This window comes from Abramis brama (assembly GCF_963993115.1).
Source record: "Abramis brama genome assembly, chromosome: 5".
In the NCBI taxonomy this organism is placed as follows: Eukaryota; Metazoa; Chordata; class Actinopteri; order Cypriniformes; family Leuciscidae; genus Abramis; species Abramis brama.
This window is the reverse complement of record NC_139967.1, coordinates 42198112-42218079: the sequence shown is the minus strand read 5'-3', so window position 1 is coordinate 42218079 and position 19968 is coordinate 42198112. Positions and strand designations below refer to the sequence as shown.

The window sequence follows — 19968 nt, the reverse complement described above, 5'->3', positions numbered from 1 at the left end:
TTTGCAACTACTGTACATGTCAACAAACATGCCAGTTTTAGAGTATCAGTAGGCTTAGTGCTAAATATCTGCTGACACTTTATTTTGATGCTCCCCCTAAAAGACACTCTAGTAACTTTGCAAGTACATGTCAACTAACCCGAATCATAACCTAACAGTCTTCTAATACTCTAATGAGAGTTAGTTGACATGTAGTTGCAAAGTTATTTATAGTTAGTAGAATGTCTAAAGTGGACTATCGAAAGTATAACCATAATAACAATCACAGTGGAATGGCACCATAGGATTTATCACTTGTCACATTATTGCATCACAAGTCATGCTGTAGGCTGACTCGTTTCATAAAAATAAAAAAAATCTTTATTCACATTTTTAGCATTTTAGAAAAGTCACCAGATGAAATGGGTCGTAAATGTTCGACTTGCAAATAACGTCTGAATTAGGTTCTCTTTAATATCTCCCCACTGAGCAAATGAGTTATTAGCTGAGAATTACTCTGATAGCTTTAGCTGAAACTGCATAATCATAATTTTCATTCAAAGTGCATTACTGGCCTGCCTGCCTTGTTTAAATGGAAGTCCTGGGTACTTGCACTAAGAAATAAAATTCATTATAGGCCCCTGCAATGCCTACCAGCTCAATTCTTTTCCTGACATCTCATTTTTATGCAAGGTAAACTATAAACTTTAAAGGTCAACAACATCCACCCATTGAGTTTATTTAACTCATACGATTCATGTTCAGGAAAAGCCTTTTGTGCTGGTGTTGCCTACCGCTGTCATTTCCTCCACTCCAAGCAAAAAGCTGAACAGATGGTCATGGACACACAGGGACTCTCAGCAAAGGAAGCTGATTCAAATCCAGCTTTATTTCCGGCAAATAATAACTAAGCACAGAAAAGACTACAAGAATAACAACATTAAGATTTAACTCAGAATTTATTGAGTTTCTCATTCCTTGCAAAAAGCTGGTGGTACCACGCTGACTTATCAGTTGATAATACCATGGACTTTGCACTTTGATTCAATGAATGCCGTAGTATTACCATAATATATTATGATAAGAAAAAATTATTACTCCTAGAAAAATAAATAAATAAATAAAATAAAAAATGGGTGGTTCTACATAGTGTCAGGGTTATGTTTGTTTTTGATCTGTTTCCCTGTCTTGTTCATGTCTGAGTTTCACATGTTCTTTTGTTCAGTTTCCATGGTTACCATCATTATTAGTTCATTGGTTTCAGTTGTGTGTCATTTATTAGCTCGGTTCAGTTTGTTATTTAAGCCTCACCCTTGCCTTCACTCTTTGACCAGTCTCTTTTATGTTGAGATGTGTTTGCTTGCTTGCTTTTTTAGTAAGAATTAAACTTACTAGTGTTTTGTGAGAACCTGAGTCTTCTGTCTTCAGCTTCCCTGCATGCATCATTATACATAGAACCCTGGGGTTTGTGACTCAATTTTTTAAAGAATCCATCATGCCAAAAGGAAATTTCTTAAATCATTGCATAAAACTTTCAGGTTATTTTAAATGTTTCTAGTGATAAAGTATGTTTACAAGCTGCTTAATTTATAAAATGTAAAAAAAAAAAAAAAAAAAAAAAAAAAAAAAAAAGCAAAATGTATTAATTAAAACAAAATCCATAATATTATCCCATGATGATCTTCTAAAATGTTCTATATATCAAGTGCCTGACGGAACCCTTTAAGGTTCTATATAGACCATACCATAGTATTCCTTTAATTTTTACTATGATATATATAGTCAAACCAAATTTTATTCAGACACCTTGCTATCCTAACTTACATAAATTAACTATAGTGTCCCGCACCCACTATAAAAATGGTGTCTGAATAATTTTTGGTTTGACTGTATACCACTATTTATATGTATTGATTAATATTACATGATTCTCATGGTAATGCCGTGGTAAGAATACAATAATACATGTCCAAAAAAACTAAAAACAATAACATGGTTTTTGATAATTTTTTAATGATAGTAATATAGCGCTCTGCTCTAACACAAAGACAGGTCAACGCTGCCCCAGCCCATAACTTCACTCTGAATCATTTTAAAGTGACAGCGATGTGTGAGCGAGCTGGGAAATGCAAATAAGAGTATCATTCCCGTGGCGGGCAGTATTTACAGTGACAGACAGCGAGAGCCGAGCGGTCTCACATGACGGGTGAAACAGCCAGCTCAGATGGATACAGACAGCTTTAGCGGTAAATAACAGCAAGGGAGCTTTTGCAAGCCATTAAACACTTCACACACAGTCAGAGCAAGGTAAACCTGAGCCTCTTATCCACACAAAAGGATACCAAAGATACAGGCTATTTGATATAAAACACTGCCAAGGTGACAGACTGCCCTTATGATGAGATTCTTCTAAGCTATTTACAGTTTTGTGCACTGTGCTACGAATAACCAGCTTGGTGTAGAGCAGCAAATGCTTTATGGATTTTAACAAGGATGTATGTTGCTGTGGATGTATGTTGCTTGCAATAAAATATGAACATTTTACAGTCAACATGAAATGGATTTCATAACCAATCTGACTTCCATGACATAAAAACAAGATATTCTGACTGATATTTCTGACTGAAACAGGATTTTCAACCTTCAAAGTAAGGCAAGACTAGATTCTTTCCATCAGAAATTTAACATTGTAGAAAGGGGCTGTTCCATACCAGAAAGTGAGTTTAACCCTGAAAAGCCACATGTATCAAACTTTTCATTTATTTTCATGACTGTCTGAGGTAATGTAATTTATTTTCCACTATTACAAAGCTAAATTAAAAGGTTACTTTGATTATTCAGTAAGTAAAAAATGTTTCAAATATTGTAAAGGTGATAATTTTTGATGTTGTTGTGATCAATAAATGACCATAAAAGCTAGATGTGTCAAATATATACAGTATATACGTGTGTGTGTGACTTTGTTAACCGGGTATGCTGGGTGGTATGTCATGTCAAAAAAAGAAATAAATATTATGAAAATTTTTCAGTTATGACTTTTTCCGTTTGATTTAGTTTATTTAGTTTTGTCTCAAATAGAATGTGATTTTCTTGACTGAGATCTGGCAGAAACAGCAGATTTTTCTGCTTGGGCGAGCGATCAGCGGACAGCTTTCCCTGCGCATGAAATCCCTCATATGCCAGCAAACCAATTACAGCAAAAATGTGCAAATAAATAAATAAATGACAGCACCAAAAGTTTATTTGGTAATTTGTTATTAATACTAATTAGTGAGTCCAAAAATGGCTTGGGTATGCAGAGCATTCGCAGCTTATATGGACTGCACTCTCCATATATAAATACACACACACACACACACACACACACACACACACACACACACACACACACATATATATATATATATATATATATATATATACAATTTGTCAGACTTTACTGGATTAAGAAAGTAATTTTTATTTTTTTAAAAAGGGTCAAGTTAGTGTTAAAGTCTTAATACATTTCTCAGATTTAGAGCTTAGGGAAAAAAATATAAGGTCATGATGACCCCACGTTTAGATTCTATCCTCTTTCATATACCAGGACTATTCCCTGGTTTGAAAGTGTTTGCATGATACAAGTCCCAATTGGAAGGCCGTGTCATCTTTTATTTATGATGTACTATTGAAGCATGAGCAGCAGTGAAGCCCATGTAGCCAACACATCATCTGTCCCCCGCGTGCTTATCGAGGACTGCCTTCACATGCCAAAACCCAGCTATTTCAAGGGAACATGCAGTGCTGATCCTGTGCGAGTCTCTCACTGGCCAGGCTTGAAAGAGCAGTTCATGGTAATGGAGGTTGAGAGACTGGCTTTGTGAGGTAAGAGGGCTAATTGTGGCCAGACTGAGCTTGTTGGGAAAAATGGCTGAGGTTACACATAAGTCATTGCTTTTCATTTGTAGGAGCCAAATGTCTGAGGCCATCTCTGAAAATGACTCTATGAAGAACAGAATTGTCTAGAATGTGTTCTTCATTTGCAGAAATCTGTACGTTTACATGTACTCATTTTCTTCAATCTATATGAATTAAATTCCAATTTCAGATTCTGAAAGTTTATGAATCCCTAACTTTACAATCCGATTCATTTATTTACATATGCATTACGAGTATTCCGAACAAAATTCGCCACTGTGCGATAATGCTCCCGCAAACATAATATCCATTTTTACCTTGATGACACATCTAAAAAGAAAGAACACAGTGTGTCAGTTCGTAAGACAAAAAACATAAATAAATATGCATGTTCATAAGATGTAAAACATATGTTAACATACATATCCCCGCACTGTGCATGTGCGCAAGGTATATTTGAATACAATACAAACATTTTCTGAATACTGATTGGTATTAGTTCTTTTTTTGTTTCCAATATCAAATTTTAAAAAACTTTTTTTCTGTTTATTTTTCACATTGAAATAATGTAATATAATATAAGTGTTTATATTATATTATATTATATTATATTATATTATATTATATTATATTATATTATGTTTTATGTTGTTATATTATATTATATTATAACAACATAAAACATAATATAATATAATATAATATAATATAATAACTTTTTTTTTTTTAAAGCTGGGCTTTACAGTGTATAGGAATATGACCATTGCTTATCAAGTGCTTTTAAATTTGCTGACATATTAAAAGTGTTCTATTTTCATAGCATGAAAAAATTAACTGCTTTACATGAAAATGTGATGTTTAAAATCATAGTACAAACCAGATAGACTTGTCTCATCTTTCGTTGAAAAGATCTCAACTAGCAGAATACAACAAGTATACTTGTTTCAGGAGACTTTGTCACAAGACAGAACAGATTTTACAAAACTCATTTTAAGCCGTAACTCAATTTTAACCAAATGTACACTGTAAAAAATTTGCTGTAGTTATGCAGCTATTTGCCAGTATCTTACTGTAGATTTAAATTGATGTTATTTACTGGCAACAGTTTGTTCAAAGTTAAATGAACATTAAACATTAACAAGTCTTTGTCTTTACAGAATAAAACTATAAAATAACAACCTAATGCAAAGCATTCTGGGAACCAGAAATCTTCATCAACCTTTTTCTGTTTTTTTCCTTCAGATTTTGGTTCCCAGAATGCTTTGCATGAGGCTGTTATTTTAGTTTTATTCTGTGAAGATAAAGACTTGTTAATGTTTAATGTTCATTTAACTTTGAACAAACTGTTGCCAGTAAATAACATCAATTTAAATCTACAGTAAGTTACTGGCAAGCAGCTGCAAGTAATACTGTAATTTCTACAGATTTGTTTTACAGTGTATAGTTACTGTGCTTTGCCTTTGGATGGCAGCATAGTAGATTGCATATCTTTGGTCAGGTGGTCTTGAACAAGCCCAAAAATGCCTGCTTGGCTAAAGCTATAGGACTTCCGGGATCCGATTGCGTCGCAATCATGATGCAGTGTGTGGCGATGTATAGAGACCAATTAGACGCTGTTTTACAGCAGTAACACGCTTGGATTGGTTCGATCGTTTAGATTGACCGGTCTTGATTTACCATGCGCCATAGAATAAGAGCGCACAGCTGAAGCATCCCTGGAAGATCATCACTCATCAACCAGGGTCTTATTACTTGTTTATTCAATGCACTTTTATTATGGCTCAAGTAGTTCAGTGAAATCACTTGTTTGGAGGGTTTTTTGGACTCTTGGTTAATTATATTTCAAAATAAATGGCTAGCCTAAGACATTAATACACTTAGAATATGTAACTACAGTGAGCTTGCTTCATTTTTCCTTGTGTGTCTGCTGCACGTGTTTTGCACCCACGCAATCTAATGATGACCTTGCTTAATAGACCATCGATAAGTTTGATCGATTAAATTATTATCGACAATTGATAAATGCTTTGCTTCATTTGGACTTTGAGTTAGTTTTGCACTGTTCTCATTTCAGTTTCCTGCATGCGTTTTCTTTGTTCATGCTCATCTGTTGCCATGGTTTTTGATTTGCCCTCATGTGTCTTACCTGTGTCTTGTTAATTATCTTGTTTAGTCGTTAAAGGGATACTTCACCTCTGGAAAGATGAATGTGTATTTAAAATGGGTCATTTATGTAGTAGAAATGTGAAATTATTTTTGAATTTGGAGACTTCTAGACTGAGAAAAGAAAATGTATTTTTGGCTTATGTGGATGAAAGACAACAACTCCCAGAATACACTTGCTTTGCTGCTCTACGAGGCCACTCCCAAGCCACGCCATGAATTCAGTTAGATTGAAACAAAAGGTGTGCATGTAAACAATGAATGGCGACTGCAGAAAGCAAAAGCCGAATCCCGGACATTTTGGACGATCTCGACGACCGGACATGTCCGGGAAAAAGAGGATGGTAACCCCTACTACTCAGCTTTCTCCACAGAACAAGAGCCTGCTAGCTTAGCTTCCAGAGAAAGACGGCTGACACTGTGTGTACATTCTGTGAGTGAGATCCCACCCTCTATGGGCGGGTTGAAAACATGCAGAACAGCTCCTACTACTGGCTGTAGTCTTTAGCCTCTGGCCAAAAAATCCTCCGATGATGTAAAATGACGATTTTTGCGTCATCGGAGGATTTTTTCCAGACAAAAAATACATAAATCTCTCGTCTCAGGGGGACATGAGGGAGGTACGCACGGTAATTCGAAAACACTATGGGTTTTCTACTGATATAAAGCTTAATCCTAAATCCTGAAGTATCCCTTTAATAGGTGTTGTTCTGTTTCCTGTGTTTTTGTTTCCATATAACCTGATGAAGTGTAATTTTGAGTTTATAATGATTAAACAACTGTATACAATTAGATCCTGACTTTATTTTCCATTTTTATTGCAACCTTTGCTGACAATATAAATATCTTATTTATTATATTTTTATTTTATATATCTGATTTTCAGTGTGGTCTCAGACTTTGGATACCAGTGTATATATACACCCTCTCTCTCATACTCTGCTTTGTATCCAGGGATTTATACATGTGATAATTCAGAAATTCAAAAGAAATGCATGTGTGCTGCCTATTGTGTGTGTATATGCATGGTGTTGTATCTGCTCTGTATGTAGGATACTCATTAGATGCTCTGAATTTGAATGTGGCTCTGTGGGTGTATGAAGTGGGATTTGCTTGCCTAAATCAGTGCAGGATTCATTTTGTGCGCTTGGCATGCAACATATAGGTTCTGCCATTGTTGTGTCTATAAACACCTCTTATATGAGCCTCTCTGATTGATTCCTACTTCCAAATCCCCCGGTGAGGGTGAACAGACCTCTTGAGTATTTAGAAAATTTAAAAAGAAGGTCTTTTCATGCATAAAGCCCACATAAACACATGGCATATTGTATATATCCCAATATCTTCCAGCTACTGAACACACACATCCGTGCGTGTTTAGCTACAAAATCTAGTGAGCTACCTCGCTGTCTACTGTCTACATAGACAACTGCCCTCTCTTTTAGTGTCCTAACTGGTATAGACCCTCGTAATGACTGATTTGAAATAGTCTACATAGCCTAAAAAGTATGCAAAAAGCCATGACTTACCGGTAAATTACTGTTAAGAAATCATGTGTGAACAAGACCTTTTCAAAAATGCCAGTAAATCAGTTCTGGCAATTTCCCGGTATGAGAGCATTACCAGTAAATTACCGGTATGATGCCGTTTATAATTAAAGAACAGGATTACCGGTATGAGCATGTATGAGGTCAGAACACACTGACTTAAAAAGTCTGCTTTGGGCCAATCATGAAGCTCTGTCGGAGCTGTTTACGGTAAGTTACACAGCTTTTAATAGAGTGGTTCAGGATTACATACACTGCCTGACCAATAGAAGTAAACAGGCAAATGCATGAGAGTCAATGATTGGTTCATTATTGCAGTGGTTATGATGTTTATAGCATGTTATATGTTTGGCAACAGTTCTTCTAACCCTAACTGATGGAGTGTGTAGCTTTTCATTTATTAAACAGTCATTTTCAAGGATGAAAATCTGAAGATTCATCAGGCTCAAATTGTGAAAGAATGGTTTGGAGGGAGCATGAAGAATCATTTTCACACATGAATTGGCTTCTCTGAGTTCAGATCTTAAATTCATTGAAAGTCTTTGTGATGTGCTGGAGGAGACTTTACAGAGTGCTGGACTCTTGCATTGTCAATACAAGATCTTGACCAAAAGTTGATGCACCTCTTGATGGAAATAACATCACAGCATTTATTTCCATCGAGAGGTACATACATTTTTGAAATAAGGTCTGTGGTGAAGACAAGCTCAAGATTTATTCACCTTTTATTCTACGATATGAAATACATCAGTAATACCCTCTTCTGACTTTTTTTTAAAGCTTTTACTTGTCTTGTAAAAGGCGGTTGCTAACAGGTGGCTAACTGGGACTACAAAAGTTGTAGAGGAAATTAAACGTCATCAGCTGAATGGGTAAACTCTGTTCTGTTTTGCCTAGTTTCCCTTTTTCTGTTTTCTTGGTTGTCATAGTTATTCTTTGTTTAATTGATTAGAGTCTAACCTGTCCCTCATTGCCACTGTGTTTGAACCCTCAGTTGTCTTCTGTTCTTTGTCTTGTGTTGACGTTTCATGCTGGTCTTTCATGCTCAAAAAGTGATAAATGGACTATAATTACTGCATCAATATAATTTAGTACCATAAAATCCCCTAAAAATACAAAATATTAAATAAAAAAACATTATCAACAAAATTATTTGACCGACATGTGAACATAACCAGGTAATTTCCAATGATTGAAATCACAGAGTTTACCAGTATTTTGGTACTGATGTGTGAATGGTCTCTTACTGAAAAGATGGAATGTTGTGAACAGCATCTGGTAATTTTAAAGTAATTTACCGAGATTACTGTGTGATGTTTTTATAAGCATTTTTTTTTATTCTTTTCAGTATTCAATGAATTATAAATATGATTAAAACATTTTTCTCTGTAAAGAATAAATGTGGTGCTGCATTAGAATCTGGCCAAAATACGGTATTTTAGGAAGCAGCATAATTTCACGAGTTCACACTTACTTACAATTAGAGGGAGTAAAGTTTAATGCGTATTTGGCGTGCTGTCCGGGGGGAGAGCTCCGAGCTCGGAGTTTGGCCTGAACCCAGAGTACTCCCCCCGTATGTAAATGGTTAGGACTAGAAGTGTGGAGAAGGGGTGGTGGAGGGATGCTGCTAAACTGTCAATGAATTGAGGTGAGATATATATACCTCTTATCGTTGATTGCTGAGTGCTCTCCACTCGTGTGGTTATTATATGAACGTGCTCCTTCCAAACTTTGTTAATAAAACATCATTAAATTGCCCACCTGTTGGAACAGCCATCATGTGAGGAGCCCACCTAATGATGTCTTAAAACGCTGCCTACGGAAGGGAAGCAGCTAACTAGGTTTTGGAACAGAGCTTATATCTGTTCTTGGATTCTTTGTGTGTGAGCATGAAGGGAGGTAGTGAAAAATTGAAGCCTTGGCTACTGCACTGCTGCAGTTTTTAGTATTTCCCTCATGACTGTCTTGTTTTGTATTCACTTCTTGTTATTTGAACCGCTATATTCTGCCGGCACAGGGCTTTTGAAACACACCGATAGGTTTCAGGGGAGATGGAGGATACTGACAGGTCAAAGCAGCTTCTCTACATGAAGCAAAGTGTCTTTTCTGCTGCACCTGGTTCCCGTGTTCTGAATCATGCTAGAGTTTAAACATTCACAAATATATGAGGGAGGTCGAGTGGCTTCAACCAAGCAGAGATATATTTTAATGGGTGAAAAATTCGTACTGTACTTCTGGAGGGAGCATGAGAAATCCTCGCTAGCCCTTTACATAGATCTCTTCCCTTAAAAATCCTACAGTGGAGGTGTGAATGAGGTCTTTTCTGACATATCTTAAAATATAAGATAATGTGAACACCCTTGTGAAAAATAAGTACCACTTAGTAAGGACTTGAGTACATCTTTATTTGAAAGTTCATAATTATGTTTATTGTCTTTTATGAACATAGTTAAAATATATGAATGTACTGAAAAGGATTTATGGTAAACTAAAATGTATAACATGTGTAAACTCTATTGAAACTTATGTCATGTATTTAAATATTTTTAATTACGTATTTGTAATGAAGTTTCAATTTAGTACATTTAAAATATATTAACTTTAAATGTAATATATAACAGTTAAAATGAACAGGTACTTTACATTTAGTACTTCAGTATGTTAGTCAACACATACAGCATGGCAAAATATTATAAAAAACCTTTTAAAATGTACTTTAAATTAAAACATTAATTTGACATGATTACAAAGTTTCCTTTATAAATGTGTTACTTAATTGTGTTAAGGAATATTGTCATGTAAGTTTACTCTCTTCAAGTACACTACAAATGCACATTCATTACAATTAAGCACACTTCTTTTCACAAGTGCAGCCGATCATAAACAACTGTATGTGAAAATAATGGCCATTATCCACATATAATCTCAAAAGATAACAATAGACATCAAATGTGTGGGTAACACTTTACAATAAGGTTCCCTTTCAGTCTGTCAAATTCGACGTAGTCAACTGACTGGGATCACGCTAGGGAGCCTGTCATCTTTGAGTATTGTAAAAACAAGCCAATGATCATTGGCGTGCGTGAATTGCATCATACAGTGAGTACAATGAATACAGTAATAGAACTGCGCCCTGCTGCCCAATTGCAGACGGAGGACTTCCGGCACATCCTGCCCCCGCGGTTCGCTGCTGCCTCCACCCCGCCGGTGGCAGTTCCTCCGCCTGCTCGTCACCGAGGGCGTCCCCCTGCCGCCGCTCCTGCTCCCGCTGGGCCTCTGCAGCAGCCTTCAGTCAGGCCTCAGCGTGGAGCCGGCCACAGTAGGCGATGCCAAGCCAGGTGGCAAGCGACAGCGAAAGCATTCCTGAGCGGGCCACTCAGGGATGGAGGAGGATGCTCTTGGAGTTGGTCCGATCCACTCCCTTCCCCCGGTAGAGGGCCGGGTGGAGGCTTTGTTGTGTGTGTGTGACTGTCTCGCCGCTGGCTCCCAAAAACAGTGGAGCTGGCGGTACCCACACTTCAAAGAAAGAGCAGTTTCCTCTGTTCCTGGGTTCAAAGAGGGCCAGACTGGCAGTGTGCCTTGTACCCCTCAGCTACCTCTTGTATCGCCAGCCGGCAGTTGGGTGCTGTTCGAGGACCCGGTCACATCTTCTCACGCACTCTCTGTCGCCATGAACAGACAGGTAAGAGTCACACTACACACTCAGACCCTGCTTCGGGCTGCCTTCGGGCATTCCGAACCGCTAGCTCCGTGTGTTAACAACACCTGGTATGCTGCCAAACTCTCAGCAGTGTTCAGACCTTTTTTTTCTCTGGGCTAATCGCTCCTAGAACAGAAGTGTCTACAAAACACTAGCTCAGGGGCCACGTATAATGGGCATGCAGTAAGGAGGGCTTGGGCATACCACACACTGCATTGGCATTCAATTGCCTCCAGTTTCCTTGCTTGATACCGCTACTCAGCAAGATGCACTGCCCAGTACAGCAGTACCGTTGCTCATACGCTTCCCTCGCATGTCACAACTCGCCCGCCACCTCCTCCTATGTAGTCAGAAGCTTCTGAGGTCGCTTCTTCCACTTTAAATTCCGGCCTGCTCAATCGTGCTGCCCATGTGGCCTCATGACAGCCTGTTGCCGAAGAGAGTGGAGACGCTGGAGAGTGGAGACGCTGGAACGCCTCCATCCCCAGGCGTTCCAGCTGTCCGGGATATCTTCAGGGCCGCACAGTTACATCTGTTGCCGCTCTGATCTTGTCCCCTTACCAGTTGTTTACTCCCTTAAACAGGGAGACACCGGCTTACAACTGACGCCAGGGCCTATGCAAAATGCGTTAATTCCCCAGTGAGCCCTCTTGCACATCACTGTGTTAAGTCAGGCATGAAGGAGCAGGTTCTTTTAGTTGCCCCGTAATGGCCCAACTAGGACCTCGTTCCCTAGACAGCCTTCCTGACTCATTCCTCTGAGACTTCTCAGGGATGGGGCACCGTTGGCACCCGCACCAAACCGGAGACATCCAGGTTCCGTTGCGGTGGTTCGGCTATCTACCTCTGAAAGAACGTAGATACTATTACTTTTGCGAGAGCTCCCTCTAAAGAATGACGCTTGCTTATGATCTGAAGTAGAACCTGTTCGTTGTTGGTGTTCTTCTCACGAGAGGACCCCCGAGAGTGTTCGATCACTTCTGTGCTTCCTTTCTGCAGAGGATGGGTCGGAGCATGGCTGTTCCGCTCCACCCTCAAAATGATGTTGCCCTTACAGCAATTCAGGATGCGGTTGAGATATAGGAAGTACGACTTGATCGTCAGGTTCCTGAGCGTTGCAAGGAGATGAAATCTTCCTTGCACCCCTTCTATACCTTCTTGGGACCTATCTCCAGTGCTACTGCACTCTGTGACCTCCCCTGAGCACTACAGGTAGTTGAGTTAAAAATATGTTTTTAAAGAAACAGTTCTCCTGCTTGCTTGCTCTATCAAGAAGGTAGGGGACCTGCACACATTTTCGGTCAACGAATCGTGCCTGGGTTCAGGCCGGCTAACTCTCACTAATGTGAGACCCTGGCCTGGATATGTGCCCAAGGTTCCTACCTCTCCCTTAAAACGGGACCAGGTGGTGAGCCAGCAAGCGCTGCCCCGGAGGAGTCAGACCCAGCCCTGACTTTCTCTGTTCCTCCCGCCTTGCAGTTATTCAGGACAGAATGCAAAGTCACAGGACCTCTCCAGCTCTCATCTGTTTCGTAAACCAGCAGAAGAGAAGGCGGTTTCCATGCAGAGGTTGGCCCACTAAAAGATTAGTGTTGCCATAATCTTGGTGAAATTCCCAAGGTGCACCGTGCACACCTGGGTAGTGAGCTCGTCTAAAAAGATAGTGTAGCTCCTTCCTGAGTGTTGACACGAGTGCCTCGCTGACAGATTAAGAGCTGTGGGCTGGGCGACATCCCTCCTTTGGACTGGATAAGTGCGCCTTTTTGCTCCAGTTGAGTTCCCTCTTCGAACCCTGTTGAGTTCCTCCTCACCCCATCGGTGTTGGACGTGGCGGAGCGTCCAATGCTAGACCTATCACTTGTATGCTTGTGTTAGGTGGGGTCCATAAGTTGTGATCCCTACGGCGATCCCATATGTGTATTCTTCCACGGTTTTGACTCCACAGTTTTGATGGTGTCTTCCCTTGGCAAAGCCTGCTCTGCCGTCACTGACCGGTTGCGTCTCCCCCCTGTTTTAGGCTGGAGCCACCTCAGTGACATGCTATATGTTGTACTGCCCGCTAAGTTCGCTCAGTCCATATGTGTATTCTTCACATTACCTCCTTCGGACAGGATGTGGCTTCCGCTGCATATGCCTTCCAATGAAGGTACACTTTCCTATGGTCCTGTGGAACAGCAGTGACTTTCCTGGCATAAGCCCTGTCCTATTCCGTCTTAATATGCGGGAAGATCAGGAGGCTTTTGTCTAGGCACTGGAAGGTGGCAGCACTAGTGGCGTCTTAATTGGGATCCCAATCAGTCGACATGTTGACTACATCAAACGTGACCGACTGAAAGAGAACGTCTCGGTTACGTATGTAACCCTCGTTCCCTGAAGGAGGGAACGGAGACGTAGTCCCCCAGCCACTATTGCTGTACCACCGCTGACCGGGTTCCACTCGGCTTCTCAGCGAAAAACAACTGGTGCCTGCATCCACTTCTGTATTTATACCCGCGCTGCGGGGTGGGGCGTGTGATGCAGTTAACGCACGCCAATATCCATTGGCTCATTTTTACAATACTCGAAGATGACAGGCTCCCTAGCGCTATCCTAATCAGTCGACACGTCGACTACGTCTCCTCTATGAACCTTATTATAAAGTGTTGCCAATGTGTCTATTGAAATAGAAGTGCTGTAGACTTTATATGCAGTGCTAATTTCTGATAAAAGTAGTATTTATCACTCAAAGGCACTGCAAATATTGATAAAAAAAAATCTTCATATTAATAACTGATTTTTAGTATTAAATGGGCCTAAATTAAATCTGATTACCTCATTATTTTGGAGCTGAAAGTATGGCACTCTCATTGATAGTTGAAAGTTTAAAGATAGCATAAAAGCCAAAATTATGAATAAACAAATATGACAGGGTTATGTGCGTGATATTTTGTGATTGACAGGCATTCCAATTCTGGGTGGCCACAGATGTCATGCCTGATGATAATGTATAAACCTATCAAAGTCTGCCTACGCTAAGCTCTAAGGTTGCTGTGTTATGGGATATGCTTCTGTAGAACCCAAACTTCAATGTGATTTCCATATCATTTTTTAAAATTCAAGAGAGATTGCAGATTTTCAGATGAAACAGTTGTGATTGCAGCAAGCAGAATTGTCATGATTTTTTTCAGGCTGATATTTTCTTGCCTGATTTTCATAAACTTTTTACTTTTTTTTTTCTTTTTTTTTTGTGCCTCCAATCTAATTTCGTGGTTTCTGGCTTAAAGTCTTCATTATAAAGCTTTTTGAAATGCCTATGAAGAAAATGGATGGGGAAAATAATTCCAGAACCAAGGCTGCTGAAAAAGTGAGCGGTAACTGTTGTGATCTATTGTATTACTGATTTGTCAAGTTAAGTTACATTTAAAATGGACTGAAGCGCAATCTCATTTCACATACTTTATGACCCCAGGTGGCAGACAGGAAAAACGTCTTACCATTGAAAGTGGAATGATGGCTTGGATGTCCTTCTGCACAACCGTCAGCTCTGTGACCACCTTCTCTGCATCCGAGACTGGATTCTGGCCCCGGTAATCAATATTCCAGTTGATTCTTCTGGTGACTGATTGGCTGGTGAAGTTCTCCATCTCAAAATCTAGCTGCATAATTTCAATGTTGGCAGCCATGTCCCTGAAGAGATACAAGATGATCATGTGACAGAGAGCAGCACACTTAAATAATAATAATGCTGGATAGAACAAAAAATAAAAAATACTGGCTATCCACCAAATGTAGCCATTAAGATAATTTAGAAGAGTCTAATTAGGGTCAGGTATGTATTTAAAGCTTAAATGGTTTAATATGCTGGCCATGAACAAAAACAGATGTTCTGACATGTATTAGGTATTATATATTGAAACATCCAGGAAATGAATCAATCAGAGAGCCGGCAAAGGCCCATCTGTTGTTTAGGACTGGATTACAGGGGATAAAAATGGATTTACCCATTTCAAATTTAAGGAAAGAATTGCAAACACTCAAGTATCAGCACTGGGACTGTTCACCATTTGTGTCACCATGCTGGTCTTTGTGCATTCTAGACAGGCAGCATTTCTCACAGCAATTCACAATTTATTAATTCATTCCCTCTTTTTAGTAAATTGTGGCCACATTGAATTAATTTGTTCCCTTGTTTTGATTTAACTAAAACAAGGGAACGAATTACAGTACAATGTGGTTACGATTTAGCAAATTGAGGGAACAATTTATTGTATCATGCACACAATATACTTAAAACGAGGAAACAATTGTTGTGGGGGGCTCCGTATTTACTGTTCTTTTAAAGGTGAAATCCTTCACTTCTGCATTTCTGTGGCCAACAAACCTGTTTTCAAACACAGGGGGGCTGCCAAACTCTCTCCATAAGCTGAGCCAATATTGAAGTATGGGGCCATTCAAACAAACAAAGCACTGCTTTTTATACTTTTCAAGAGAATCAATCTATAAATGGCTTACTTAGTTGTCTTTTCTACTTAGTAGAACTTAGTAGTCTTACTTTTCGCCTTTGTTGGCCTTTGTTGCCATTGGCTTTTGGCTTGCTTAGTTGGGGACATTAATTCAGTATTAAAAAATATTATTGATCTGCCAGCATTGACACCATTATATGAGAACTGAACTGAGCTGGACGATGACATCACGGTTTTCTCCAGAGCGGCTATATATATAACAAAAATTAAACATCACTGAGCTTACTTAAGCTGGACTGTGATGCTATTTTCTTCTGGAAACAAACTTTGTTGCATTATTTTCCTGTTATCTCTGTAAAGGTTCTTTGAAACAATCTGTATTGTAAAAAGCACTATATAAATAAAGGTGACTTGACTTGACTTGACTTGTCTCTGCAAATTAAGCTGAGATAGGGAAAAGTATTGTAACATCTGAAAAAAATGCACATTGAATAAACATCAACAAAACAATAAAAGCAAAATTGCTGCACATTGACATAACAATAATCTTGTGAAGTGAAGTGCATTGGTGAAATGAACACAGATGCAGTCATAAAAACAGCTGAGCACAACAGTTCAGCAACATACTGGAATTAAATTGGCGACATTGGGAAAAACGGCAACAGTGCCCAGCAGATAGTTTCTTCAGAGCCTCTGCAAGAAACCTCCATAATGGATAGTGACAGGCTAAATGAGTTCTGTCTGTTGATCTCATGCACACTCATCAAGGATTATTTCCTTTATCTGAGACTCCTGTTCTACAGGTAGATGTGCTGATAGCAGCTGACAACCACGCTGAGAGAGGCGGCCAAAAAATAAATTCCCTTGCTGGGACTGGGTGCGTCTGTGGAAAAATGCTGCAGGGTTATCAAAATGTTATCTGTGGGAGGTAATTAATGTGTCAGAGATGCAAAACCAACAACTTCTACGTGTTTCAACTTCTTCTGAAGTGTGGACTAAGAAAAATCACATTAAATTGAACCTAAATAATTTTTTACAGGCTTTAGTGTACTTAAGCCACACTTCAGATGTAGGAATGTCATTGAATTGGATATCAAAATATAAAAAAAGGACATCTTGAAACAAATGATGCAAGATCTTTTCTAAGAACTAACTTCACTTTTAACCAACAGGTCCCAATGCCACTTTAAGTGAATGCATGAAGTCAGTTCCGTACTGTTTCAAAAAAGAAACATTTATTTTTCTTTTTAAAAGAAATGAATACTTTTATTCAGCAAGGACACATTAAATTGACCAAAAATATTTCACAATATTACCATTTAAAAAATGTAGCCTTGGTGAGCATAAGAGACTTTTTTTAAATGCATTAAACAACTGAATCTGAAACAGCATTAAGACAATCATAAATAGTTTTTTTCTTACATTTTGAACAATATATATATATATATATATATATATATATATATATATATATATACATATTTTTTTTTTGTCATTTCAAACCTAACTTGCAATGCATGCTCTTTCTATATTTTGTTCTGTAGTTGTCACAGTTTGTCTTAGGGTATATGTTTACACGACAACTATATGCTTAAAATATAGTAAAATAAGATAAAATAAAATAAGAGTTTTCTGCATACAGACGACACCATTGTCAAAACAATCCCCATTCACAAGGATCCCCGAAAATGACAAAAAAAAAACAAACAAACTGTATTCTGTTGTCAGGCCACTAGATGGCGATGAAACACTGTATACTGAACACGTAATACGCATGTGCATGACCTCATCGTCTTCAGAGATTCGCGTTTGTTTACACAGAGACCGTTTTCAGAAACGTGCACTTTGAAACCTGTTTTCAAAACTTTGCGGTTTCAGGCACCCAAAACGCAGTTGTCGTGTAAACGAACGGCCAAAATACATAAAAAGTTTTTAGTTGAAAACGGTGTTGTGTAAACAGTATTCATGGACTTTTAGTTTGTTTTCATTCACATCATGGGCCCTATCTTGCACCCAGCGCAATTGACTTTGTTCACCGACGCATGTATCATTCCTATTTTGCACCCGCGCACAGCGGACTTTTCCCTCCACAGACGCACGTCGGTAAATGAGGGAATGAACTTGTGCTCCCGGGGGCGGTTCAGCGAAAAGAGGAGGCGTGTTCCGGCGCAAACGTTCCCTGATGCTATTTAGCAGGTTTAGAAAACAATTCCGCCACTGACCAGGAAAAACCTAGTTTAAAGTCAGTAGTCTAAAGCATGTTATTCAAATGCTATTTTGAGGGTGCATGCTTGGCCATAATAGCGTGTGCACAAAGCGCATACACTTTGATTCTCTCATCTACACAGAAGCAGCAGTTTTCATTTTTGCAAATCATAGCCTACATTATTACAAGGAAAAATATTAACCATGTGTCCATGAAGATGTGAAAAAATAGGCATAAATCTAGCATACACATTTACCCAAATTATTATACCCCTGTTTAACCGAAGCTAATTTGGGTGGGTTTCTCCCATCCTCAATGTCACTTCTCTGTGTTTTACGGCCCTGACGAGAACGTCGGTCTCCTCGGCTGTGAACCGCTCCTGGCGTGCGCCTGGCAAATCCACCGTTACAATAGCAATCCGCCATGGAACAAGCGCGCCTGCTCTTAAAGGGAATGTGAGATGACGCTCTTATTGGTTTATTTCACGTTACGCCCAAACCACACCTATGAATAATGAAGCTTCTTCAGACCAACCCATTTTAGATTTGCGTCGGGCGCAAGAGTCATTTATCCCGCCGGTATAATAGCAACAGCGGCCAAGACCCGCCCACAAAGTTACTTGCGTCTCGCGTTTGATACTTGCGTTTCAGATCGTTAAAATAGGGCCCCATGTGTTCCTTTGTTTGATTTTCCCGCCACTCCTTTGTTTCTATACGACATGCATGTAGACTGTATGATGATGACATCTATTAAATCGTAGGCTACAGCGTAAGTTAGTATAGAAGAATAAAATCATCAGCATGCGCTAGTGGTAAACAAATAAAGCAAGATGACTTTGGCAATTGTGGTCTTTATGTGCACTGAAAAATAGATGAGGAAGCGAAACAGGAGAATATGGATGCAGTCAAGGGAAAGGATTGAAGGGAAAAGAGGCCAACTTGGCATGCCAATTTTGCAAATGGATCTTGAGGTAAGTAGTTTTATGTTTTAGCGCCATGTCGCATTGATCAATACGCCAACTCATGATGCATTTTTATTCACGACCACAAAACATCGCCACGATTAGTCATATTTCGTCTGGGACAGCCCAAAATCGTACAATGTGTACCGGTATGGCAAGCCGTTTTAACATTTAATCCTTAAAACCTACTAGTATCTATTTTCATGCTACGAGTTCTTGTTTTTTAAGATACTAGTATCTATTCCATTAAGTACTAGTACTTATTCATTAGCTACTAGTGCTTATTCTTTAGATACTAGTACCTTCTTAATAGATACTAGTCGTTATTCATTAGATACTAGTTCTTATTTTTTTAGATACTAGTACTCATTCATTAGATACTAGTACCTATTTAATAGACACCAGTACTTATTCATTAGATTCTAGTGCCTATTAAATTGGTACTAGTACTTATTCATTAGTTACTAGTACTTATGCATTAGTTACTAGTACTTATTATTAGATACTAGTACCTATTCATTAGATACTAGTACCTACTGTATTAAATAGATACTATTTAAGTACTAAGTACTTATTTCAATAGTGACTAGTAACTATTCTTTTGTTAAAAGTAACATGGTACCGGGCATTAGGAGATACTGTTTTGTCACTAATTGTTGTTTGGCTAATTTGAAATTGATGTGGCCAATTAAGTCCATTAAGTGTGCCTTCCCTACGAAAAGTTTAATCACTTTTCCTTTTGTTTGGAAGGAAATATTTTAAGACAAACGGGGAATCAATCTCTATCAAACGCGTTTGCTTTCTTGATGTCCATTCATTGGACACTGCATTAACAAAGTTAATATTGCCTTAATTATTTAGCCATTGCTGAGAATTGATTGTCCTGCACAACAGGAGAGGAGGCCAGGGAAGAGTTTAGCTAACAATCAGTCATGAAGCACTTCCAGCTTTCAGAACGCCTTGCTTTTAGACTCATTTTAGGCTTGCTTAACTCTGAGAGCAGAAACATAAGGAGAGAAAGAATTGGCATGAGTGTGCAGCAACTGAATCTCTAATTGAAAATACACTAATGG

At 38.8% G+C, this 19968-nt stretch overlaps 1 protein-coding gene across 2 annotated transcripts in view; it reads right to left on the bottom strand.

Moving 5' to 3' along the window:
* tmem132e (transmembrane protein 132E) overlaps positions 1-19968 on the bottom strand; it is a 347651-nt gene that overhangs the window by 27283 nt on the left and 300400 nt on the right. For both annotated transcript variants that reach the window (XM_084113640.1, XM_084113639.1), the window contains exon 4: positions 14760-14952. In XM_084113640.1, coding sequence (XP_083969766.1) covers positions 14760-14952 — 193 coding nt within the window. The remainder of the gene's footprint in view (positions 1-14759; positions 14953-19968) is intronic.